This window comes from Genypterus blacodes, unplaced genomic scaffold (assembly GCF_046128005.1).
Source record: "Genypterus blacodes isolate CSIRO-AG114 ecotype Tasmania unplaced genomic scaffold, CSIRO-AGI_Gbla_v1 ptg000032l_1, whole genome shotgun sequence".
In the NCBI taxonomy this organism is placed as follows: Eukaryota; Metazoa; Chordata; class Actinopteri; order Ophidiiformes; family Ophidiidae; genus Genypterus; species Genypterus blacodes.
The window spans coordinates 8,789,611-8,817,228 of NW_027466845.1; the positions used below are offsets into that span (position 1 = coordinate 8,789,611).

At 44.2% G+C, this 27,618-nt stretch overlaps 1 protein-coding gene across 1 annotated transcript; it reads right to left on the minus strand.

Annotated features, from left to right (window-relative positions):
* Positions 1-4,614: 4,614 nt before the first annotated feature.
* Positions 4,615-26,303, minus strand: LOC142995325 (uncharacterized). The gene is made up of 33 exons (XM_076146323.1): positions 26,265-26,303; positions 24,949-25,110; positions 23,971-24,150; positions 23,582-23,702; positions 23,337-23,429; positions 22,855-23,074; positions 22,605-22,767; positions 22,202-22,390; positions 21,919-22,093; positions 21,318-21,457; positions 20,284-20,460; positions 19,620-19,735; positions 19,334-19,491; positions 18,723-18,950; positions 17,838-18,176; positions 17,606-17,754; positions 16,936-17,179; positions 15,383-15,571; positions 15,133-15,290; positions 14,861-14,995; positions 14,088-14,235; positions 13,737-13,888; positions 12,800-12,925; positions 11,679-11,871; positions 11,506-11,580; positions 10,467-10,619; positions 10,263-10,322; positions 9,946-10,062; positions 9,059-9,210; positions 7,370-7,456; positions 5,720-5,866; positions 5,391-5,570; positions 4,615-5,239 (listed from the first exon to the last, which is right to left on the minus strand). Exons 1-33 carry the CDS (start codon positions 26,301-26,303, stop codon positions 5,129-5,131), a joined length of 5,076 nt encoding a protein of 1,691 aa, XP_076002438.1. The 3' UTR covers positions 4,615-5,128.
* Between the last annotated feature and the right edge of the window lie 1,315 nt (positions 26,304-27,618).

Below are 27,618 nucleotides of genomic sequence, written 5' to 3' on the forward strand. Positions count from 1 at the left end.
ACTCAACTTCTTCTAGCTCGTCCAATATTGTCCAGATTGGTCCTTTCCTGCTCATGGCAGTGAATCATAAGATATGAAGTATTTTCAGTGATTGGAACATTGTGGAAATCTAACACAGCTGGACTGCACCCTGCTTTAGTGTTGATGAAAACCAGATACTCGCTGACATTTCTTCCACTAAAAGTTGTGTACAGCTTTCGCGCCCGGGTTGCTGAAATAGAACGTCCATTGTGCCGATCACTCCTGCACTAGTAAATTCTCGATGCACACACACGCACACCCGCACAGCCACTTTGGGAAACTACAATGTGCACAACCATTTTGCATAACTGTCCTCAGCAAAAGGTCCTAAAATGGAATGGGAGCATTGACCTCATCCCCTGCGGGTCGTGGCACTCGCAGCAGGACCTCAGTCATCAACAACCACAGACAGAGAGGCTCTGTTGGAAGAGGAAACAGCCGAGCATGAAGCACAGAGGAAACGAGTGAAAGGCATTCCAATGGCGAGCACCCAGACTGGCCTTGATATTTTGATGTTGTCATCTTAGAATCAGTTTGCACTTTGAATTATTGTGCACATCTGAAGCTTAAGGATGCATACGACTCACACATTCCATAGTGACAGGCCGTTAGAGTCTTAAAGTAGCGAGCTGGAGAGCTTTCCAAAACCAGAAGCTCAAAGTTCAAGAGGGCCCACAGCTCGACACCTCAGCGAGAGGAAGGAAGGAAGAACTTCTCCGTGATGAGGATAGAAGAGGAGAGCAGTGCTTTCAGAGTGTAGCTTTGATCACTTAGTGTTCAGCTGGTGATCCGTGGAACAACAGAGGTATTCCCAGAGCAGTGGCGGCGTGTGTTACATGTCAGCCAGTGAGAACCATTGTAAACAAACAACAAAGGCTGCTAAATTGTAAGCTTGTTAAATCTGTAGCTCCAACTGCTGTGGATGCCACAGCTCCACAGCACAATGCTGTCATTGATGAAGAGCTCTCATCTTTATCAGCCTTTGTACAATAAATCCACTTATGGCTCAGATCTTTTCTCCGAGGTTTCCCACCACTTTGCCACCAGGCTGCACGTTGGAATTAATTAATACTTCACACTCATCCTCAAAGAGAGGAAGATGATGATTGAAGTGCACTTCAATTGCCTTTCAGGGTTGAATATATTATATTTAATAGCACATCATACATTAGAGTTTAATAACTTCCCTTGGCGTTCTCTGATTTGGCAGAAATCTTTCCACCGTTTACCACAAAGGGGAGCTGCCACCTCAGCAGGAGGGAGGAGGGAGGAGATTTGATTTTTCTCCAAAATCTTACAGACTGCTTCTTTAAATCAATGCAAATGCTAATGAGAATAGCCATTCCCCCCATAAAGTGATGTCCGACTCCAGGTCACACAAATTATCAAGAATTTGTGTCTCCTGTAAGATCTCAGGGTGAAGTCTTATCTGACTTATCTAATCAGTTTCCATTGGATCTCTTCCCTCCCCCATTTGGAGACGGATTCTCTTACATCAGTCCCGACACTTTCCCGCTGTGGAACACTTCAGGGATTTATCTGTGATCACCATGCTGAGCGAGAGGAAGATGCTGTAACCAGCACAGCAGTCACAGGAGACATTTACCTCCAATATGGCGTCATTCTCTGCAATCTCCTCAAATGAATGTCAGTTGTTTCATCCAACTTCCTCTTAGTTTTTGTAACTGCAGTAACTCTAAACCTCTCAACAAAGTGGACACATTGAAATTTCACCCAGAATCTAATTGTTTATTCTACATTCAAAGTTTCCGAGTTTTCTTTGCCGGGTATGCCACCCTGCAAGAGAAGAGCGGTGACACCAAAGCTACAAATGGAAGTTAAGACAAATGTTTGAAGATGCAGGCAGAGAGAAAGCAGTGAAGGTTTGAAATATCGGCTGGAAAACAGCACTAAAAACCCTTTTGCCGAGTTGAAGCCGGTCCAAATAACAGAGGAGGAGCCGGCAAAGTGAAGTATAAACAAGTCACTTGTGCAATAATGGACACCATAACGTGCCAACATGCCTTCTGATGAGAATCCAGAGCACAGAAAAAGCTTCACTCAATGCAAACATACAATAACTCAAACAACCCAGAGTCACTTCTGCTCCAAACATTATCCTGCACATGATTTACTGTTACTAATAATGTGACATGATGAATGGAGGCCACTCTCGCTCCTGTTGTCCCATTGAATCTGCAGCGTAGTAGGTCATCTCTCTTGTCCTGGAGGATCTCTGCTCCAGCCGGAACCTCTCCTTTGCCCCGTTTTTCATTTTTGCAAGCCAGCTGTGCTATCAAATAACTCCCCTGGGCATTCTTATCCCTGTTGAAATCCCCTTCATTAATTGTTTCATCTGTGGGGAATTCTGCTTTCTATTACAACTAATAATAAGCCGTGAAAATGATTAATGTGGAAAAATCTTTCAAATCTAAATAAGTAATGTCTCAAACGATCCAAATAGCAAATCTAACAGATCATTTTCACCTGCATCGCTACACCACATGACACTATGACCATGGAAGTCTGTGTGTAGTCTGTAGTTGAATTTGGATACCACATGGCCTGATGGTGGCACTGTAATGAACACTTCTTATGTTTTGGCCCATACACTTTGAGTCGTTACAAACAGACTCATAAAGGCCACACCATTTTACCTCATAGTAGATTTCCCCCAATTTTTTTGGAATTTCCTGCTACGATTAAAGGCCAACTGTCTTTAAAATGCAGAATTACATGCTGAATGTCTGGATCAAGCCAGACAAAAACTCTTATCTTTGTTTTATGTCTTTCTACTATAACTGGCAGCCAAAGTTCAGTCTGACTCAGTCATCAAGGTGCTGTATCTCATAATTAAATTACCTTATTTTATTAATTTTGATGCTGATAAGTGAATGGAATCAAGCCAACTGCCAATCTAGTAACGGGAAGTCATGAATGGTGAATGGAAGGAATGACCCTAGCCCATTCCTGAAAACTCAACACTGTCACAATTTATGATCTCACAAGCTTTAATGTGATAACTTGAGGAAGTCGGCAGGTTTCTTCTTTGTCTCTTAAACTCCTTTCTTCCTTCAGATAACGTCACACAGTAATCCTGGAATGTTTTCAGTTCCTATGAGTTATGTAAGAGGGTGGGGGGCACACAGGAACATATGGAGCTCCTCCCTTGTAAGCCCAAACATAAAAACATGAGAACTTTCTGTCTCCACTCTGTTCTCTCCACCCTCTCTGCAAATCTTCCAACTACTCAAGTCTAAGAAACAAGAGATGAGCAACCACCCATACTTTCAATCCAGGCACATATTGGGTCTTTCTACTCCACTGGTTGTATAAAAGTTGTGAAATTGACACAGCCCCTTAGACCACACCCCTTAGGAATAAAAGGGTGAACGTTCCACCCATCATCAGCTATTGGGTCCAGACTTTGGCCACCAAAGCATACCTACCATCATTTTCAGCTGAGACAGACAGCCACTATGGAATCAGGTCAGAACCGCGCCGCTGCCTCAACCTACCTGGGATGGTCCATCTTCAACACTTTGTGCTGTTGCCTTCCTCTGGGGATTGCTGCTATTGTGTGTTCCTGCAGGGTATGTGTTGGAATCCCGCTTATGAGGTGCAGTCGCCTCCAGAGATGCTCGCAAATCAGCTGCATTTTCTACAACAAAATTTGCACTTTATTCCTCTGGATTGTTGAGATTGCAGGGCTTAATTGTAAATTAACAACTGCTTACTGGGTTTACAGAATGACCTGAGGCTGCTGTGTTGTAGTAGTGTAATTGTAATAGTGGCTGTAGGGCGTGGTGTGTGCACATACACAACTACTGATTTGTACAAGCAAGAAACTTCTTCTCATCTCCTTCTCATTGTGTGGATAAACTATAGGTTTTGAGAGATGAGATTAGTTTTAATTGGAATTTGATTCAGTTTTCAATTTCTCCAGTTTTGTGCAGAGCTGAATTCTATCTGACTTTAGTCGTTTCTTCTCTAAGGCACAAAATGCAAATGCTATCGGTGAAACGGCAACAGCCGAGGACGCGGCGAGAACAGCCAAGATCCTCAACATCATCGGACTTGTCTGTGGAATAATTCTGATCATCATCGTCGTCGCTGTCAATGTCGCTGGGCGTGCATGACAACATCAAAGGAGGCAGTTTTTGCGTCTATTGGAACCACGGCAAAGCTATAGTAATCATGGACCCCCCTGCCCCCCACCCCTACACACAAGGAGTCACCAATTGGAACCAGCTGTGTGTATGTTCATGTCACTTACATAAGTGTGTGTGTGCGTGCGCGCGCGCGCGTGCGTCCGTTTAAGTCCTCTGACTACTAACAGACCCATGGAATGCCATTTTAAAGCAGTGTATGCGATGGTGTGGAAATAAAATTTTTAAAAAGTACAAAATCTAAAGTACAAAATCTAACAAGAAATCTTTTTGTGAATGAGATTAAGTTTTTGATTTTTTTTACAAAAACTGGAGACTGCAGACATTTTTGTGATGAATAATAAAAATGTTGTGATCAATCATGAAGTGGAATAGTATCATAGTATCATATAATCAGCATTTTCATTACTTTTTACACATTCCCACATAAAGCAAAGGCAGCAAAATGAAACAAACACACACAGTAAATGTGGCTATATACAGAAATTGTTATATGGTATTACTACCACACTTATGCTGAGGTCACAGTTAGAAGTTTACTACTGGATTTGTACATTCATCCGTGTCTAAGTACAAGAAACATTTGATGACCAACATTTCCATTCATTATTCATCTTCCTTTGTGAGAGAAAACAGCCAAAGCTTCTGCAGAACGTCACCGATGTTTCATTCCTCTGATGTGGTGGGCTTGTTGTCTTTTGGTTTGTGAAAAGAAGTAATCAAAAAAAGTAATCTGTCTTGTGAATCAACTCTCATATAATCACAAGTCCAAATTCAACAATCATCAGTGTGGCTTCTGCTTCTTGACAACTGGAAAAGCATCAGCTGCTGTTTGGCAATAATAAAGATTACGATGACCCTGGAAAAGTGTGGTTTGTTTAATTTGGTTTAGTTTAATAACACATTGTAAGAGGGCGGAAGTCCATTGGTATCCATGTTTACCCCGCCTGGTGTTCATCTGCAACCTCAGAGCTCCTCTCTCTCAGCAGTCCTTCAACCTGTGACAGCACAGACGTCTCTCTGTGCTTCCTCTCAATCTCCTCAACGCCCTGTTCCCATAAACAGACAATAAACCTTCTGTTACTCAAGGCAATCAGGCCACTCCTCAACAGTTTCGTTTATGAACAATCTGGAGAGAAGAGATTAATGTAGGCAATGTGGGATTATCAGCGGCGATCAAAGGAAATGTTGAATCCTTACATTTTCAGAGAGCAACCCTCTGCTTGGTCTGTGCAGCCTGTCCAGCAGGGAAGCAGCGTGACCGCCTGCCAGAGTCCCCGTTAAGTCTCCTGCAGGCCAAAAGCGCAAATTGTCTCCCCTTTCAGACGGTGGAACACCCAGTCTGGCCTGAAATAGCTCCCCGAGACAGGCCTGCAGCACCTAGAAGTCAACAATACAAAACAAAATATGTATCAGAAATGGTAAAAGCCCACAAACCAATGAAAGCTACAAGAAGGTTAGAAATGGAAACTGTTTAAACCGTTTGCCCCCAAATCATTTAGGGTTTGTAGTACAAAGGGTGTTTGTACCTTGAAGAAAAGCCTCTGGAAGGCCGGGCTGCAGTCAGAGCTCACGTCTTTAACGCCGATATGGGACACGCAGTGGAGGAGGAGCAGCGAGAATCCCCCAACCGACTGGAGCCTCTGCCGCCGCACAAAGAGAGTCTCCTCTGCCTCCTGCCAACAACACAGTCATTCACACATGTCTGAGAAGCAAGAGCAACAATAACACACTACAGACGAGCAAAGACACTGGCAGCCCAGGATGCGGCAAACAAAAACAAAACAAAAGCGAATGTGTACAATGCTGATTGTGCTGCGACGGAAGAGGATCCTTCAACAGAACTCTTAAAATACACGTTTATTATAGGAACAAAGGTGGTACTGAATTGATTGGAATTCAACAGGCCTAATTTGCCAGGCGGTCCGAGCGGCATCTGCTGCTTTGGAAGGTTCACTTTTGTGGAGGAAGATGAGTGTGACGCTCTGTAAGCCTTGTTAAGTAAAGGAATGTCAGTCGGGGAAGCCTTGTAAACTTTACAACCTCGGGCCTGTGCAGTTGTTGGCCTGGCCCCTCTGCTCTGTGGGGGCTAAATGGAGCTGGATTTCACTTGGGACTTGACCCTGACCCTCTTTTTAAGCTTTGGTATAGCTTTAAACAGCAGATAGATAAAGAAGTAGAAGAAGAAGAAAAATAGTAGCTTCGGATTTTCAGGTATTCAGGCTGTTGCACTACGTTCACATCTTTTGGCTTCAGTGTGAGGTTTTTAATCTTCCCAGACATTATAAAGTATGAAAGACCGGAATAATCATTAATTGCATTCATTAATGTTTTTCAAAATGGCATCAGATATGAATGCTTAATAATCATCTCAGCGCAAAAACAAACACATTCACCACACAGACATTTTTTTACACCAGAACATCAAGGGAGCAACACTAATTAGAGCTAAACCCACACAGGCCAGCATCTGTTCGCCATACGTTTGTCTGGCACAGATTGAAATGCCACAGCACAGTGAGATTCAGGCGAACATAAGCATGGCAAACACCACAAATATCGACCGTCAATTAATTCAAGACGAGCACAGACAATCACAAACGCAAACGAGAATCTCAATTGATCCGACACTTCTGGATCCAGATGTGTCTTTTGTAATTGGGACGCACACTGAGAGGCACGTCGGAGAATCTTTCCCTGTCATCCTTCAGCGCCCTCGCAGTTTTCCAAGCACACGCCCGGAAGGAATTTTCTGCTTATCCAACATGTCTGATATTTGCAGGGAGGCCACTTCAGGGGAAGACATTAGTTATTTGAGGGGAATGTGTTTTGTGATTCATACACATAAATTTGTTATTTGCAGACACAAATTGATTCTGTACTTCCCTCCTGTTATCTACCAGATGCTGTAGAGGCTCCAGCTCCTCAGATAATTACAAACTCTTCCCCGCCGCAGATAACATCAAATCAATTTCAAATGTATTCGTACAGCCTGAAATCACATACAATGTCTCAAAGGGCTTTACAGGTTCGCGACCCAGAGCTCCCAAGGGAGACGAGTAGAAAGCATCAAAAACCCTGCATGTGTAATAAGGAAAAGGAAGAGAGAGAGCCAGTGATAGAGACTGAGACAGAGAGAGGGGGGTATGATAATCTTCACAGAGAGAAGAAGAGTTTACCTGGTAGAAGAAGGAGTTTCTGAAGGCATTGTTAAAGTAGTTGTTGTTGGGGAGACTCGCCGCGATCTGAAGTGAAACACAGGGAGTCTGTGGGGGAGGAAACAACAGTGTAGCACTTTACAACAGCACAAACTTAGTGTAATGAATGTAAACATCATATTGTAATGAATGTAAATGAAACTGTGATCATTTTCGTGTTGAAGGAAGAATTACAAACAGGGATAAAACTAGAGTATCAGTTAATGACAGATATCAGGTAGGAATAAAATAAATACATGTTAAGTTTATTTAAGATGAGATTTCAGACACACACACAAACACACATCCTATCTGTGTCCCCGCCCCTCCTCCCAATGCCAAACAACCCAGAAATCCCCTTTATAACATTTTGCTTTGAATCAATTTAATATCTCATCACTAAACCACAGGAAGTCACACTGCGGCAGCCGCGTCTCCTTTGATGCTCCGGTTAATAACATGCATCAGAAAGGTCAACGTGAAGATGTTGTATCCTTATTAACATTAAGGAAAACTAAAAAAAAAAGAAAAAAATAGATCCACTTACAACAAAGAAGAGTTTTTTTAGTGTGAACCAGAAAAGATTTAATTTGCCTTAATTTCAACAAAATCAAATCCTTGTGTAAACTATTTAACTATACTATACCAAACATTTTTCAACCAACAAATTGAGCCATGTGATACTGAAAAATAAACAGTTGGTGTTTATCTTTCACCGGCACGTTTTCTCTGGAAAAACTCAAGCGGCTTATAAGCATGGTTGGGGTGTGATGTGTTTGAGTGACTTCTTAATTTATTTGGCTTCATGCTGTCCGCTGCCAACATTTTTGAACACAGTTTAAACAGAGTTTAAACAGAGACACTGTGCAAAATGCAGCATCAAAAGTATTTGAGATTTCGGGAAAACGTGCTGACTTATTCTGCCGTTTTCGACATACTATAATTAACAGTTAGTGCTCACGTCCAATCAAATCACATCTACAAATCAAGCTGGAAATCTTGGCATCATTTCCTTAAAGGCCATTTATCTCAGGAAAATGCAGAAAAAAAACGTGCTGGTGTGTTTATTTTAAGCAGGTTTGACTATCACAACGGTGTCAGCTGCAGCTCATCCACAGCGCTGCAGTCAAAGTCCTCATGCACACAGAGAGAGCGGAGCACGTTACTCAGGTATGGAACGGAGGATTCATAAATAAAAGTGTTCTATGTGTAATGCATTAAATGACCTGTAGCCCAAACCCATCTCTGATCCGCTGGTGCGTTGTGAAGCATGCAGACCCCCTCAGGTCATCTTCCTTGACTGATCCCAGGGCCAAAAGTGTACACGACGTTGCTGCTGTTTTTTTCACCTTTTGACTCTGATCCTTTCCTCTTACTTTCTGTGTTTATTCTTTTGTAGTCTTTTCATTTCAGTGTCTTTTTGAATGCATTTGTGAAGCACTTTTGTATCGCCTGTGTGTCTGAACAGTGCCAAATAAATAAGCTCGCATTGACTGCCGTATCTGCATTCCTTTCGAAGAGACACAGGAAGGGTTGAGAAGTTCCTTCCTCAGGATGTCAGGCATGGATTTAGGAGTGATTAGAGGTCACACGATAACTGGGGACCGTGGGTGAAATTAAATTCCTTTAGAACAATCAGCAATCTGTCAGAAAAATGTGTTTGGCACCAACCAGTTTGAGAGTGTGCAGTGTGTGCAGCAGGAATAAGCCGTGCTGGAAGACCAGAAACTCTCTGGGATTAAGCGTGGCGGGGTCCAGCGGAATCAGCTCCCCTTCACATTCCCATTGGGCATCCAGAACATCTACAAAACTGTTCCCTTTGTCTGGACAGAACACAGAACCCAGAGTCACCATCAGCTACCAGCCATCACTTTCAGTAAGCTTCAAAAACAAAGCCGGGGGGGACAGAATTCACAGTGTATCCAAAACACAGCAGCAAAACATAAAGGGGAGGTTCGGGAACTTAACAATCCGTGAACACATCACAGCTACAATCTATCTACTGCCAAAGTGCAAATGAGGCTGAGATTCCTTCTCATAGAGTATTATCACTCTAGTTAAAGCAGCAATCTTGACCGTATTGGACGAGGCTTGGGCCGGGAAGAGGTCAGCCTGATGAGAGAAATCAAATTACACTGTGAAACCTGAAGCTAAACAGATGCCTGTGCACTTTGGGGTTGAGAAAATGTTTACCACATGGGCTCGGAAAAAAATGAGAGTGGGCTGTAAAAACATACACTCCCAGAGCTCAAAACACACAGCACACAGCAACACGCAACATGGAGTTTACTGACGCTTAGAAGACTAATAGATGCTGAGATAATCTAATCGCGACCTTATCTTATTGTTTATATATTAAACAGTAACATGTTTAAAAAATGAGAGATCAGATTCGAAGTTTATTGTAGTTAAAGTAGTATAAGACGGGATCAAAGTTTATAATTGCGCCACACCTATGCCCACATTTGCGTCAGTATATAACTCTTTAACTACAATAAACTTGTAATCGAATCAATTTTCAAACATTTTCCAGGCGGACTCCATTGTGTCAGACATACCAGCGGCCTTCGATTTAAGAAGCCCCGCCTCCCAGGCGCGGCCCCTCAGCTCAAGCTCCACCCCCTTCAACAGCTGGAATAGAGGAGACAGCTCCAGCAGCTTGGGCCACTCCTCTTCTGAGGACAGACAACAACATGGACGGATAAAGGGGACATTTTCAGTGGACAGTAGCTTCACCTACATTTGACCTTGAAGTCTATTGTGAAGTCACACGTAGTTCATTTCTCTCCCAGAGTTGTTCATGATATTGATGTGATAGTACCTCTTATGTGTAGTTCACCATTTAAAATACTAGTTTCTTCCACCATGATATTACCTGAAACCATGGGGACAGAGACATGTGAGGGCTGAGCAGGCTCTTTCATTGGTTGGCTATCTAGAAAGAGAAAGCAAAGTTGGTAAATACAGCACAGTTCGCCCTCGTACATCTGAGCCCTGAAGCCAAACTCATCACGTCACGGGGAGAACGGTGGGTGAAAAGGTTCTTGTGTTCAGCCATATCATTTGTGTTTGGCCTCACCCTGGGAGTGAATGCCAGAAGACGTGGTGTGTCTCTGCGAGTTGTGCATTGCGGTCGAGCCAGCCTGAAGAGCGGCAGCGGCAGAAGGGTCATGGGCCTGAGCTTTGACAGGGTCTCTCAACGACTGCGTGGAGATTCCTTTAGAAACGCAAACTGTCAGAGACTTGGTGATGCAACAGAGACTTGGTGATGCAAGCCAGAGATGATTCAGGTATAGAGTCAGAGAGTGAGGTGAAACATCTCCCCAAGCTGCCGTGGTGCTCACTCACAGGCTACCTTGTGCAACACTCTGAAGAAAGATTACTTTGAGGAAAAGCAGTCTGCGTTAGAGTTTTTATAGAGACATTAAGCATTTTTATTTTTCTTTGAATAGCTTTTGTAACATTTGTCTCACCCTGGTGGTTTATCTCTGTACATTTACTTTCAATAAACAGATTAATGTTGTCGTATCTGGGCATAGAGATAAGAGTGTCAGCAACATTTTATCAATACTTCTAAGCAGAAATTGAATCTTGTGACGGTTATTGGACCTCGTAGGGCTTCTGCAGGGAGATTAGATAGACAGAGAGCAGAACAAAATAGAACAAAACATAATAAAACTGTGATGCATTACTCCACTTCAGCAGGCTGGATTTGTCCCAATGCACCCCATGCAAATAAGGTCAGTTACCAGAGGAAAACTTCAAGACGCCCAAAATATATCAGCAAAAGCCACATGAGAACAAACTCTGCTCATCAAGAATTTCTGTGAACGGGTGTGAATGTGTGTTATAGTTAAGGATTCGAAGATACCACATTTAATTTGCTGTAATGTGATTTTGCTTACATCCTAGCATCATAAGTGTGTTGGGTCCAGTACATTGACAGACTGACAAGTGTGGGAATTGTTGCTAAGCGCCAAATAAATGGTGAACAGATTAGTCACAACATCCTCTAACCGGCAGCAGAAAGAGAGGAGTGCCAGGGCATGATTGCATGTTCTTTCCACATAGCCATTAAACTATGTGTGGGTGTTGAATGGCTTCTAACACAGACACACCTTTCACCACAGGCACCGAGGCTGTCCACACTCTGGAGGACATCTCCAAACCGTCCATCTGCTTTGTGGACAAACCTGAAACATACACGTGAAACATGGAAACACAAAATATTGCCAGATCGACCGTCACGACAAAGATCCTAATTTTGGTGTTTGCCCGTATGATCCGGTACCCCCTATGTGCTGACAGCAGGTGTTAGGGGAGAAGCTGGAGGCCTGCTTGTCTTCCAGGAGCTGGTTCAGTCTCTCCAGAAGAGGCAAAGCCCTCTGGTGGAGCAAACCCGCAGAATTCACGCATGGATTGTGTGTTATGTTGATCCGAGCCGGGCCGTATTCTTTGTACCAGTAGTTGCCACACAGCACTGCCTGCAAAGAGAGAGAGGGAGAAGAGGGCAAGCAAGGGAGAGAAAGAGAGGGAGAGAGAGAGAGAGAGAGAGAGAGAGAGAGAGAGAGAGAGAGAGAGAGAGAGAGAGAGAGAGAAAGAGAGAGAGAGAGAGAGAGAGAGAGAGAGAGAGAGAGAGAGTTATCCATATGTGGACCTGCAATTGACTCCTCCACCCCTTGGTTTTCCTTACATCGTGACATGGGTGAGTTCTGTGGAAAAGAAATGTGATTCTATGACTTCCGGTTCAAAACATAAAAGTGGTAATTACATCACCACCACAAGACTGACAGGTAGTTAAATTGAATGAGTTCTTCTCTGGATCGTGTCTAATCTTCCCACCAAAGTTCACTGAAATGTGTGGCAGGAAGGTTTTGAGATATGCTACCAAACGTCAAACGACAACAATCAAAAAACAAAGAGAGAAGCAACCACCAGCAAAAACGTCAGCGCCTTGGTGGAAAAAGTTAAGGTCGAAATAAAGCGCAACTTGTGCAATGTGGGTTCAACTTTGGGTTAACATTTACAACCCTGTTTGATGTGGCAACTGTATTTTGAGTGTTTTACAGCATCCATCTAGATTAACCAGGGGACAGTGTTCTGATTACACCACATGTGAATCACTACTAATTTGTATGGGGAGCATTATCTGATTCTCAAAGGCTCAATAGATTATTCTAGAATGTGGAGTCTTTTCCATATCTTTTCTGTAATATGAGTGCAAATTGTATCATATTGTTTATCATTTCCTAGCGACTTACGTATCGTATCGCATTAGGAAAGGTAAGAAGACAACGTGGCTCACTTTTCTGATTATCCAGAGTATCACAGGGTTGAATAAATGTCCCCATTTCATCACACAATTGTTTATATTCATCATTATTTATGATGTGTGTGTGTGTGTGTTTTAACCTGAGCCGTGTCAGCGCGGAGCTGAGAGAGATGTCTGATAAAGTGGAGTGCATTGAGAGCAGAATCCAGCTTTGTCTGTGTGGAGCAGCTCTGTTCCCAGAGCTCCCTCAGCTGCAGCTCTTTGTCCTGGACAAATAAACAGAGCGACGAGCAAAATTAATCACATCGCCGAGTACCCTAACCCTAACCAGAAAGCAGGATTTATTTACATATAGATGAGGATTTCACACAGAGTCACTTACAGTCAACACTGAAGTGGAATCAAATTATTAAAAGTAACATTTAGATTTGATCAGTTTACTAGATTTTCACACCCTCGCGTTGCTCATCATCTTGAATCTGAAACATGGGCTGATCTTAATCTATAGACACGCTTTCTCAGAACACTCCTCCAATTATCCATATGGTCCCCTGTAGGTTTGTGGGTGAAAATGAGGTGCAATCTTACCCATAACCCCTGGGAGAGTGAAACGATTATGTAGGGCAGCAGCATGTGTGCTTGCCTAAACAGTGCTGGTCAGAATAAACTAATGTATAAATAAAAGATGGGTACTGCATACCTGCTGTTACGGCATAATGTCCTGCAAGATTTAACAGATGGACAAGAATCGGATCCCCAGTGTTGATTTTATGCTTTGCTAGATTCATTACTGTCTTCACAGAAGTTTTTGTGGGAACGGGGTGACATCAAAGTTTTAGTGGCTTCTATACTTTGATTAAACTGGGGTTGGTTTGTGGTTAGAGACATTGTATGGATTCATTTGAAATAGTAATGGCCCAAGAATGGAACCCTGGGGAACACCACAAATTAAAAGTATTCAAGGGTGGGGGGAGGTTTTCTTTTTTAAATGTAATCTCTCATAGACGACATCATGACAACCGTACTTTAGTGTATTAGGCTTCCCTGTGTAGAATGTTGTATAGCGTCTGTTCTCACCACAGCATGAAGAGATGCTGTCCACTCTCCTTCCTGTGATGTCCATTTTTCCTGCTCTTGCTGCAGCCGTTCCATACACACATCTACCTTATCTAAGCCTGACACCAGCTCTGAGTGCCAAACACACTGCTGGTCCCACTCCTCCTCATTTCCTGGATGCAAGGGCACACATGGACAAAGACTTTACGTCAACGCACACACAATAGAAGACATTGAAATGACGTCAATTACCAAACAACTGAAGACAATGATGTGAAAAACTTGCTTTCATTTGAACAATACAACCACAACGCAGGTCATGATTAATTTTCCAATGCTCGTCATTGTCCCAGCTTTGCCAGCCGAGCTTACCCAGCGTTAGTATGTGCAGCACATGTGGAGGCAGCAGCAGAGCTAGGCGGGCACGCTGAGCCGCTCGTCTTTGAGCTTCACTCTGGGCTGAATCCTGGAGCTCAGTCACCGCTTCCCTCAGCTGCCTCCCCGGCCCGGACCACCGAACCTGCAGCATGCATAACACAATTACAGGAGGCAAAAATATGAGGCACGCGTTTAAAAACTGACACACACACACAAACACAGAGATGGAGCTTTGAGATAGTATCAAAGGTGACAGGCATAGCAATCAGTAAAGACCACCTGTGTTGTCTTGAAGCTGTTTGATCAAAAGGGGAATTATTAACTATTTGCCTCTGCCTCTTTCAATTCAGAGATCAATTGTGTATAGGATATATTTCAAACTCTTCTCACTATAACTTAAGCCATTAAAACTTCACTTCTCAGCCTGAAAAATCCCCATTGATGAGAAGTAAAACTTCTAAGACTCTGCAAGTAAAACCTGAACTTCTCTTCCACATCTGAGGTTTTATTGCAGTGTTTTTGCAGATCGTGTTTTTTATTTTCATATGTTTGTAGTTGTACACAGAAACCTTTCCATGCCAGCTGTCTTACTGGCAGTGGCTGAAAAAGAAACACTTTGACGGAATTTCTTTCTAGTGTTGTTTTCCTGCATTCACACTGTACATCCACACACGTATACGTATGTTCAAAAGGCTCAAACTTTGCTAATACTCAGTGGTCAGAATATAAAATATTTCAAGTCAAAACAGCGGCTCCCCTCTGCTGACCTGGTCGGCCTGCAGGCCTCTAATGAGACACTTGAATAGAGATGAGTCCAGATCAGAGAGAATATCTTCCTCCCTCTGCCTCTGCTGCTGCCAGTAGCTGTTCCGCACACACACTTCCCTCTGCAGCGCCTCTACCTGGCAACAGGTGGAAGTACATCAAGTTCACTCCATTTCTTTCTGCTGAATGGTGCTCCAACAGAAACAGCTCAAATCTCAGCAGGGGGCACGTTAAAAGTTTTTTGTGAGAAACTAAGTTCGGATTATTTTCTCACCTGTGCACTGTCCGTTTGGTCCACCACTGTTAGCCAGTAGGAGGCGGTGACGGGTACAACAGTTTTTCTGGAAACATCCAGCCTGACGCCAACCACGGGGGCCAACACCCCTGTGACCGGGTCCACAGTCTGAGAACCGCAGCGGATCGCAACCAGACCTGCAGAGTGCAACACAAAATACAAGAGGCATTTGGAAAAGTTCTATAAAACATAAAATGGGTTAAATCAGCTGCATCTCATTAACACCGACTTGTGCCTTCTGCAGCACCTTTTCCATCGGGGTCCTCCATTGTCCCTGCTAGCGGTATTGTAGACCCAGAGACAAGATCGGTGTGAGATCCCAGCACAGGCACGCTCAGACCGGATCCCATGGGGTCAGGGTAGTCCAACCCCAGCAGAGCCGGCACACAGGCATCCGACCCGCTCAGAGTCATGTCTCCTGTGTAAGCAGATGTGGAATGATTGGAACTGAAAATGAAAACATGATGACGTGCTCCTGTGAGTTTTCATTTCCTTTTCCTTTTCTGTGGAGTATGTATGTTTTATGTTAAGGCCCTGAGGCTGACGTGAATTTTCTGACTAAAGTAGACAAGAATTGCATCAAATTGTGTCAAATGAACTTGTCTTTGCTTGATTCAACACGATGAGCAGAAAAACTGAGCAGCAGGACATCCAGCAGAGCACATGGATGTAAACAACTAAATATTTCAGTATTCATTGTTTCTTTATTGATGAATCGGGAGCTGAAATGACACATAAAAGGGAATCTTAACCACATGCTGCTATGTATTTGATATGAAATTCCATTCCAGTGAGACTTATTAAAACAAAACAAAACAAAACATAAATCTACTTTTCATCGTGTCCTCTCCCTCTTGCATTGTTAGTAATCTCTCTTGTCCCATTTTCCCATTTCCCTTTCTCTCCCTCAATTATGCATGCATGTGAGTAATATTGAGTACATTGGACAAACAGACTGTGATGCTGTGTGCCTAAAGGAGCGAGTACAAGACATTTACTGTCTTGTATTTATTTACTGTGGTGAAATACTGTTTAGGTGCTCTCCTCAGTGAACCAATGTGACCCTCGGCTTTATCGAGCTTGCCGTTTGCGACTGTTCAGTTGTTAATGTGAATTCAGGTTTTAAATGGCATGGGCCCCCTCCTCCATGAAAAGGCCTTTTCTCCTTCTCCACTTTTATCAGCGAGGCACAGCAAAGTGAAGGTTTTGGCTGCATCCAGGACATAAACGGCTTATAGACGGATGACAGAGAAAAGTGAATAAGACATAATAGTCCAAACTACTCAGTAATGAACAATGTGATGACCAGTGGAGACTGAAGACTAAAATGAGAAAGTAACATGAGAGGAAATAAGGACTTTATTCTCCCGTCTTGTCACCCCTTGGCAAAAGTTGTGGGGAGAATTGATCGCTTCCACAGTGTGGCGTAATGAAAACACAGCTCATTTACTGCGACAAGGGGAAGAGGAGGGTGAAGATGCAGGGAGGCAAAATGAGAGTCTGGAGGGGAGATGTATGTCTGCTCAGATGCATACAGTAGTACATCTCACTGCACACAGAGCACACCCCTGCACGGTCTGAATGGAAAAATACACACCTCCTCCTTCACCATTCCTCCCACACAAGCACAGAGGTAAAAAAGCTTCTCGTATCAACATTTCTAAACAAGTTTCACTTGCAAATCAGTTGTCATGTAGAATCAGGAGGTCTCTGGCAACTCCCACCTGACTCGAGCTCTTTGCCCCTCAGGAATCACTTAGTAACGTCAGAATTTGGTCTTACCGAGAGTCCCTCCGTCCTGCTGGAGGCCGATGGCCCAGTCCAGCAGTGTCTCCAGCCTGGTGTGCAGCTGCAGCTGGCAGTGCAGGCTCCTCCCCCAGGCCTGCTGGAGCTCCTTGGCTGCTGCGGGAAGATGATCCTGGTGGCCGCTTCCTCTCTCGCTGCCCTGATGGGACGTTGGCTCTGAGCTCCACTCGTCACTCAGCGCTTTCAGGAGCTCCACCATTCTGAACATGGCTGCCAGCACCTGAGAAAGAAAGCTCTGCTAGTTTCGCTCATAAACAAGCCTTTCATTATATTTGTATGTATTCTATTGTTAAGGCATAAAATTGACTTTTTCAAATGTCATGTTTACGCCTTAATAAGAGTGAAATTGGCACAAATCGATCTGTATGTTTAATCTATGTTTGACCTTGATTATGTGATTGAATATTGATTTGTTAAGGTGAGTTTGTGGTTATCATTGCCTCCACATGTATTTCTCATACTTCAATTATAAAAAAACGTATGTATACAGCAGACTCCTATTGATTCTGTGCACTTATGGGGTTTAATCACATTTTTTTTCTTTAATCACATTGAGGACAAATACTGCCCTTGGAGTACAGAGTGCATGTTGGAAATGCCACTTTTTTTGGCATTTAAAGCAAGAAATCCAAACGGGATGTATCACCTTGAGGTCTAGAAGAGTCTGGTAACCTCCTGCGTGAGGCACTGATTGGCCGGCCCTCACACTGGCTCCTCCCACTCTCGCCATCAGGCCGCTCAGAGGCTCAATAAACGACTCGGCCAGGAGAACCCCGCCCACCGGGAGCACGGCTCCTACCCAGACATGGAGAGAGAGATTAGCTTGCTGGAGATAAAGTGGGCCGGACACGTGTTGTCCTGATGATAACCGCACTGACCTGTTACTGGATCTAAAGTGACGCCAGCAATGAGCACCACATTCCCTGTCCTGGGGTCCAACATGGGGGAGCCTATCTGTATGGGCTCCAGCAGGCGGGTGAGGGGACAGACGTGCGCCCCTCCCAGCGGGTAGACCAGTCCGCTCTCAGGGTGGATGGCCGCTGCCAGAATGGGCACAGGGACCCCCGTGTCTGGATCTGCCATGGGGACACCCAACTGCAGCCTCTGGCCCGGTCTGAGACCTCTGAGCCGACTGCAGGGTAGAGGCAGGTCCGAATGGCAGATGGTTGGGTATGGGATGAAAGGAAGTAGAGGATTCTCCCACTTCCTGTTATCTCCTACCACGAAGAGAGTGTGTGAGGGAGAAATCAGGGTTTGTAAAACACAAATTGGCAATAAGTAATAATGGTATAAGAGCGTTCAATCAATAAGCATTTAACTTCTAAGACCTGCAATAGAAACGTCCTAATAAGATGTTGTATTATAAACACCTGGCTTGTTATCTGCAGTTTATTCAAATACTGAAAACAAAATCCTTCCAGAAATGCAGACAGCATAACAAGGATCTGCTTTCAGTGTTTAAGTGTTTGAGGCTCGGTTTGTCTCAAGCTTCAGTGGTTAAAGCTGCATTATACTTTTCTTCAAAGACTGAAGAGCATCTGACTTGGATTAGACAGGAGAGCAGAAACACCACACACAAGTTGCTAAATAATTGTGTGAGTGTCTAGGCAGGCATTAATATGTGAGGCACGTGTGTATGTGTGTGTTTGCTTGTTTTGGAGTTCATCTGACCTCTAGTGGTGAAGGTTAATTATTGCAGCTTAAAATTGGCTCCACACTGCCAATCAAAGCCACACACACACAGGGACATAGAACCTTGTTACCTGTGCACAAGTCAGTTGTGAGCACTAAAGTGGAGCTGGCGGGGTCGTAGGCCACGTTGCCGGCTATGGGCAGGACTCGACCGGTCTGTGGGTGCAGGAAGTAATCAGGCGGCACTGCCATGGTGTGGCCGCTGCTCAGCAGCATGTGGCTGTGAGGGTTCGGCCTAATGAGGCCTGTGACTGGATCAGAACAAACTGCCCGACTGACTCGCAGGGACCCATCAGGACCTGGAGGGAAGTGGAAGTCATTAAACTCCAAAAACATGATGATGGTGATGATTGAAGTGGTGCTGGTGGCCATCTTCTCTTACTGACGCTTTCCCTTCAGTGAAACATTACACTCATCAAGTAGCAAATGATGTTTCTAAAGTATCCCATTAAACACAAGCGCAATGGATTTGGAGGACAAAATTATAATTATGGTGTATAATTATGATAATGATCACATGCTTATAGTTGATAATTTCCTGCAATAATTTCCTGAAAATGTACATCGATGTGAACATTGATGGGTTATTTATCATTGCAACGCTCATTTCTACCAGTAGATAGGGCTGTTTCTTTAAGATTCCATGGCAGAGGAATAGTGCTGCGAGGTGTTTGGAGCTCACCTATGATGTGCTCTTTGGTGAGGACAGTTCCAGTGTCGGGGCAGAGCAGCTTGGCCCCCGTGCCCTCACCCAGTAACCCCCAGGCACCCTGACGCAGGCACTCTGCTGACACCAGCTCCACCATCTCATCCACCAGGGAGCACAGCCTCAGGATCACACTGGAGATGGTAGCAAACACAAAGCTTCTGAGAAAAAGAGCCACCTTACGATTTCACTTAGAAGTTGTGCGGTCTTTACATTTGTTGACATTCGTGTGAGTGATTAACTCGGCAAATGGGAGCGTTACCTTTGCTGGTGCTGGTTGTTGCTGGACACCTTGGTCAGCAGTCTTGTGCACTCTCTGAGCTGAGCTGTGAGAATGCTGTGGACCCTCTGCTGGGCCTGCTGCTCTCGCCTCAGAACCTGGAGGACACACACCGGGAAGAGAGTCGCAACCTGATTCAGATCAATTCTCTTTACCAATGCAATCATTTCTGATCTAAACTAATTGTGTTTATACGATCTTCTTGCTGATTGAGTTATATCATGCTTGACTGACATTTTGCCTCTTTGATCATTACAGCTTTTATAAAGTATTCAGTTGAATAACAGTTAGATTCATAATATAATAATAACTTTGATTATAGCCAATCATGAGCCGTTTCCAACATGCCATGTTGCTACCCTGAAGGCAGACAGAGACAAAAAAATAAATATTAATGATGATCTACAGTGTATAGAAAGTGTGTTATAGCCACTGAAATGCTTCATATTTCTCCTTTAGTGTTCCCTAGACTCGACACATCCCACCATGAGCTATTTTCAAAAGGATAATAACGTCGGAAAAGATCATTTAGTTGGGGAAAAACGCTTGACCCAGGTTTTTTTGTTATCTGTACATTTGAGGTGTAGTTGTCATTACTGTGTCCATGGTGTGGCATGTACAGTGCAGAATCGGTCGTAATGTGAACCTGCAGCTGGTTGTCGAGCAGCGTTCTCAGCTGTGAGGCCACAGACTTGCGCCGCACCACCTCTTTCTCCACCTCCTTCCTCAGCATCTCGTAACCCTCCCCCGTCCTCTCCTTGGTGATCAAGCGTGGGTGGAGCAGCTGCAGTTTGCCCAGCACTCCCTGGTACAGCTCTTTAACCTGAACACAACAGATACTGTAGATTTGGACAGAGAATTCCACATATACGGTGTCTTTACAGCGCAGGAGGAAGATCAGATCACAGCAGCGGTGACACACCAGTTCTACCATCACATTTATCACTTCAGCTATCCTGAGGCATGTAACAACAACCTCTGTGTCCTTTGCCACAGCCCGCGTAATTTCAGCGTAAACAGGAAGGACTGAGGTTTGGGAGTGACAGAAAAAAGAAACATTCTAATATGACACTCAATCTGTTTCAATAGCCTTGAACTTTCACGAGTGGCAATCTTTGAGGCCTGGGAGGCGACGGCAGCAGATGAAGAGGAGAGCAGGGATAAGTGGATGTGTGTGTGACAGTCGAGCTGATTCAACCGAGCCAAGGAGGAATTTGATCTGGAAGCAAACTCGAGGCTCAACCAGCTGGTTTATGTTTGCCACTAGAGCATTGAAAAAATTGTTTGTAAAATCAAGCCTCTAGTTTTATGAAAACTTAAAGTCAAATTTTTATTCTGCATTCCAAGTCCTAATAATGAAATATAAATAATAATAATCAATAATAAAAATTACTTGTTTTCTTCAGATTTTGATTTAATTTTACTCCAATGCCAATACGATGTTATTGGGAATGCACACGAACAAACAGGATTGCAAACAAACTGAAGATGAAAATGAATTCGGAATCTTTGATTTCAAAAGCAAAACAAGAATCTGTATAGTGTATTTTGTACGTGCAGCTATGCCAACAATGGAAGGAAAGGTGGACCCAGAGAGAGGGGCGAGTGTTAATATCACTATGATGTACAATAATAATGATGATAATATGCACTTTAGTGTGCCAGCTGTGAGTGAGGCACCTCAGTGGTGAGTTGACCCAGTCGTGTGGTGACGGACAGACTCTGTTTGACCAGCAGGCTGTAGAAGGTGTTTGTGCTGAAAGCCTCCAGATCCACCTGGTGCTCATAATCCCAGAATTCCTCCAACGTCTCGCCGCACACTATCGCCACACAGTAACACAGTGAGAAACATGTGTCCGATTGATTACACACAGTCGTAAAAGCTTTGTGTATCAAGTTTGACGAGCAATCAGAAGACAGACTATCATGAGATCATGTGGTCTGAGGTCATATATGTTCCGTGACATTTACGCTGTTTTCAGTTTTATTATCTGTCCTGCACGTGATACCAGGTGTGTGACAGGCACTATTCAACACTAATGGCTGGGTGTGAGCAGCGCCCGAAGGGTCACGCACACTCGTCATGTTATGTAAGGGTGAGATGGACCAAAAGATCAAGCAGATGTGTGTGTGTTTGTGTGTGTTTATGAAAATGAAAATGACATTTGAATGTATTGTAAATTGTGTGTGTGTGTGTGTGTGTGTGTGTGTGTGTGTGTGTGGTGGTGGTGGTGTGTAATTGTGTGTTTGTGTATGTGTCTTTACAGCATCAGCCTCCCACCTGGTTGAATGGAGTCGTGTGTCATTCTGGCATGCTGGCTTCGGTGTGTCCTCCTCAGTGATATCACCCTTGAACCTTTTGATGCGTAGTCATCCATGTTGTACTCCAACTGCAGCAAGCGATACCGCGCTCTGATTGGCTCCTTCTCCGGCCAACCGTATTCACGGAACAGGATCTATGTTTATATAGGGGAAAGGTTTATGAATGAGTGACAGTCTGTAAATGTCATATGTTATGTATTGTAGCCGTGCAAGAGTTTGTGTGTGTTTCCGTGCACTCGAACCAGCAGTGTAACACACAAACAGAGGATGACCACAGCTCCCAACAGCAGTCCACCAGTCACCAGCCAATCAGGGCGCAGCAACAGGTTACGTCTCCTACTGATGCCCACCCTGGTCACGTGGCGAGGGAGGGTGGGGAAGAAGGGCCCAGGCTCATAACACTGGACCCCCGCAGGCATCACCCGCACATACTGAGAGAGCAGGGAACACACTATATGTTTTATACCACTATTTTATTTTATTTTATTTTATTTTATTTTATTTTATTTTATTTTATTTTATTTTATTTTATTTTATTTTATTTTATTTTATTTTATTCTATTTTATTTTATCATTACACTCACATTTTAGCATCATGAATACTCATAATTTGTAGATTAAATGTGTCGTAGCAGTTTTGGTTACCATGTGTTTGTGCTCATGGCTGCTTAATGTGAAAACATAAACTCCAGGCTGGTTGAACGCCACCGAGAAGAGGCTGGGAGGGGTCCAGGACAGAGCCAGCTCCTCTGCCAGCTGCCTCAACGCCCCCCAGTCAAAGTCACCGTTTGTGTTGTACAGGCTCTCGCTGAAAAAGACATGAAGTGAAGCGTTGACACACACGGCCTCACACACACATCACACCGAAGACGTGAACGCCGCCGCGCCTACTCACATGTCGTACTGAGGGTAGTGATGCTGGCTGACGGTGAACAGCAGAACATCACCCAGATGGAGGCACGTTGTTGGGTTCAGCACTCCAGCAGCACCGGTCTGACTCATTTCTCCTCCCACGTTGCTCCTCTCTCCCCTCCTGCCGGTGGAATTCAATTCTCTGTCCCCCTGACTGATATTTGCACCCCTGGGGGCCTCCCACCACACATCAGCATCTCCATCTAAAAACAAAACATCACAGCACCCAGGTTATTGCAGTAATTATTCATCTGCAGTATCCAGATGGGAAAGTATTATTGTTTAAGAGGACATTCAATCACAAATAGACAACCACGTGATGTCACCACCCCAGATCCTGATGAGTTCTGCACTGCCCGCCTTCTTGTCAGAATACGGGTGGGGGGGAAACAACAATGCAGTGCTAATCAGAGCAGAGTGGGCAATCAAGAGGAGCCTGAAAATCTGATTGTTGTCGGAACAAACCTGCAGAGCTTTGAACATTTTGCTCGGTGAAAACAGGAAACAGTGTCTGAAGTTCCTTTGGGATGTCGCCGGGGAGGCCAAGGAAGCCCCTCTCTGTAGTGTGTGTGTGTTGGGGGGGGCACAGGAGTGAGGAGAAAGAGAGCAATGATCAAATTGGAGTGCTGGGACTATAAACAAACATCTGTGTGTGTGTGTGTGTGTGTGTGTGTGTGTGTGTGTGTGTGTGTGTGTGTGTGTCTCCCCACCTGTGGTCTGAACAATGTAGACAGGACGTGAGGAGTCGAGATGGCTTTTGCACAGCAGAGTCCCTTGGGAGTCCCAGTGTTTAAACGCCGTGTCGACCACGCCGCCTGAGACGGCCGACACCTGCACACACATACACACACACACACAATAACAGTGCTCTCCGTTAATAGGTCACTGCAACCAACCCTGGAGACACGCGTCTTAAGCTTTCACTTCTGGTGTAATAAAAAGAACGTTATATGAAGCTTTGTGTGCATTGTCTGATGAGATAGTGCAAACACTGTAGTTGTGTGTGTGTGTGTGTGTGTGTGTGTGTGTGTGTGTGTGTGTGTGTGTGTGTGTAAGCGTATGTGTGTGCTTGTGCCTGTTCATATAAATCTTCCCTCACCTGACCCTTGTAGCTCCACACCAGTTCCATGTTTCCGCTGGCGTGGCACCGCAGGTTCAGCTCAGCAGGGGGGTGACTCTTGCATAGGGCCCCACACGCAGCTCGTCCAGGAGGCTCTCTGCACACACACAGACCCAGCTCGCCATCATAACCCTGGTAGTCCTCTGCAGACGGGCACACCTGCACGAGAGGAACCAATTGAAAGATTCCCATCAGAATACATGAATTTATTATACGGGTTATAATACACAGAACACAATTTTATTCTTTGCTTGAAATCGTACTTCATCATTTTCATCCTTGTGTAACTGGGTGAAAGGTCTTTTACACAACAGACTACTATGAAGGACAGTGACAAAAATAAACACACAACTCACTGCCAGGTTAAACATTACCTGGTCCTGATACAAGCTTGTGCCTGACTGAATATTCAGATGGTTTACTTCAATAAAAGTAGTCTTAACTTAACTTTCCTGAAGTAACTTTACAAGTAACTTCATGCAGAATTGCACAGACAGTTAAATTATTCTTTATTGATCAGTGATTAACACATTAAAAGCCTTACCAATTACAAATTTTCCCTCTGAAATACAGAAGATTAAAGTATAAAGTAGCTTAAGAAAGCACAACACAAGTAACTCAAACTTAAATAAATACTTGATTCAGTACTTTGATACTTTCTACTTGTGGTACCTTAATATGAACTATTGTCAGGTTCAAAGAAGAAAGGGCAAAGACATGGCGGTTGTGGCCTGAGACTGTAGTCTAGCTTTTGTCAATCTGCTCTGTAAACAGATGAGGATTTGTCCCTGTTAACTTTTGTCTCTCTCAAAGTCCTCAAGCGCGATTTATCTGCCGTGCTTTTCGTGCGAAAAATGACATTCACCTTTACTCTACTTTCAGCCTGTCCATGTGTGTGTGTGTGTTTGTGTGTGTGTGTGTGTGTGTGTGTGTGTGTGTGACGGAGCCAGTTCCAACCTGCTGTCTGCAGTGAAGTGACCACTGATGTCTGTCCAGACAGTCTCCATACTGTGTTCGCGTCCTTCTGTCTCTGCAGACGTCAAACAGTTTGGGTGCACACACGTCTCCGCTGGTGGCTGGTCGATACCCCAAAGTACAGGGACATCGCCCATCGCTGATCTGAAGAGACAGCGGAAAGAACAAAAATTCAGATGTGAAAGCTCAGAGGGACAAATAGTTCTCTCACACTGTCCACGTGTTTCTAGTTCTACAGAGCTTATTCTGGCAGTCAGCATCGCATATAATACACTGTTCTTTTTACCTGCAGTAATAAATCTGTAACACCCAGACACTGTTCAGCCCATCTGGATATAGCAGAAAAAAACTTAAACTGAACTCAAATTTGACACAAGAAAAGCTTACATTAGGTGTTTGGTGCTTTCACATCGAAGTTTGATCAAATCTGACATTGACTTGTGAAATTCTTGAGGTACCTCGCAGCTTCATCCAGAGTAGAGCCGACCCTCAGCTCTGTGTGCAGTGAAGCTCTGGGTGAGGGTCAAGGAGCTACCTGAGCGTCCTTCTAGTTCCTTCGCTCATACAAGCGGTGTTAGTTGTCAGACCAACGCTGAGGCAAGAGTCAGCGAAACAAATCTCATTCCTTTAATCACGAGCTGATGAGTGGAGGGCTCGACAGCTGCGCGCCGGAGGAAACTCTACCCGGCTGTGAGGGAACTCGATATGGAGCTCTTTCAGCTCGGAGCTACAGATTGTTCAGTTTAAGATTTCTGTGAGCTAATGAGAAGCTATTCACCTGACCACACTGGTATGCACACAGTAACCAAGGAACTAAGAGGGACATAAAGCATCTCAAACCTTGAAATTCTGAAAGATAGATAAGTAGGTGAGAGACAGTGGGAGACAGTGTTGCTTACTGAAAACGTGACAGAAGAGAGACGCTGCAAGCAGTAAAGGAGGAATAATCAGGTCATTGGACTGGGTTGAGTGGCAGAGCTCCATACCTGGAATGTTTGTCCTTCTCCCAGGCAGATGCAGGAATCCTGTCCAGGCAAATGTTGTCGGGCCGCAGGGCCACAGGGCAGCGAGACAGACAGACCTGGTCGGGGGCAGTAGTGGTGAGGTGGACACTTCAAACAGCCGTCTGAGGACGTAGCACCGGCCGTCGGCCCGTACGTCCCCTCAGGACAAGGGACTGAGGTGGAACTCCCCAGTGGGCAGTAGAAACCTGTTAGAAACCGTAACAGATTTCTGACTTTTCACGTTTGATGACATTATTGTGATAGAGATGTGTGGTTGTGAAGTGTTGAGCCTACCTGGATGGCAAAGGATGTGTTGGCTGAAGTTGTTTCCATCAGTCGGCATAAGGAGCAGCGCGGTACAAAGCCATCTAAAACACCCAAACCAGGTGGATTGATGTGTCGTTATCATGATGAAAGTATCCGGTCCAAAGCTTCATGCTCAGGGAAAGGACATGTGGACGAGAGAAAGGACACGTGGACGAGTCCTCACCCAGGATCAGTAAAAACTCTCTTTCCGGGCCGTCTTTTGTTTTTGCAGGTCGGCACATATGACCTGATCTGTGCAGCGGCAGACAGACCTGCATGCTAAGTAGTGAGCTAGTTGATACGCACACAACTTTCCCTGGTCTGCTGAATGATTTATGACACCCGGGAGGTAAGGTGACAGTGACAGTGGAGGGCTGCAGGAAGAAACACAGCAGCCTCTCAGTGCTGCTGGGTCAGATTACTGTATTTGTTCTTCTCAATCCTAGCATGAAACTGATTAAGGATTTGGCCCTCGACATCAACACATCAACACAGCTTTGCTTTAGAGGAACGACACAGACAAATTTATGTTCACACACTCAAATGTTCTCTGCTCTCCTTTCCTATGAATTCCAGATGATCTCACCTTAAATTGGTGATCGTGTAGCTCATTACATCATCACAAGAGTAGCTTGGCTGCAGCTTAATTACTTTAAATCATGATTGGTATCTACACCTTGAATTCCATGGTAATATGACACTTAATTCAGAATAAAAGTATAATTAAAGTAAAGCTTTTCTTGCTTTAATGGACGCCCTTTTGCATGCATCCAGTAGCTCTCATGTTAATATCTGCAAGACTATAAACAAGGAAAGACTGTTACCCTTTGCTCCATATTCAAATACAGAGATAAGGGCGATGACGTTAAGTGTTTTAACTGACTGAACTGTACACTAAGTACAAAACAAACATCAATATAAACAATCAACACAGAGCGTTATGTTTAGGGTTTCTATAGTTTTAGTCTTGATACATTTGCATCCCTATGTGTGTGTGTTCATGTCCCTTATAGCCTTACAGTCAGTGCTGCGTTATGAATCTAAAGCCCCCTCAACACACACACACACACTATTATTGTATAGGCTTAAATAGACTTTGGATGCCTTGAATTATCCGCTGTACATATTTCATCATTGTAGCCGTGGACTTTGAGCCCTTCAGTGATGTCTTATAGCTTACCTAACCGCACAGATGTCAACTTTCACCCACATAATTGTCATTAACACTGAGGGCTACACAACATGCTACAAACAGGTGAGAGCTGGAGGTCTACATGTGAAATATAAACCTGAGGTCAGTCTTCATTGGTATCACACACAGTTCGGGTTGATGTAATCGAAC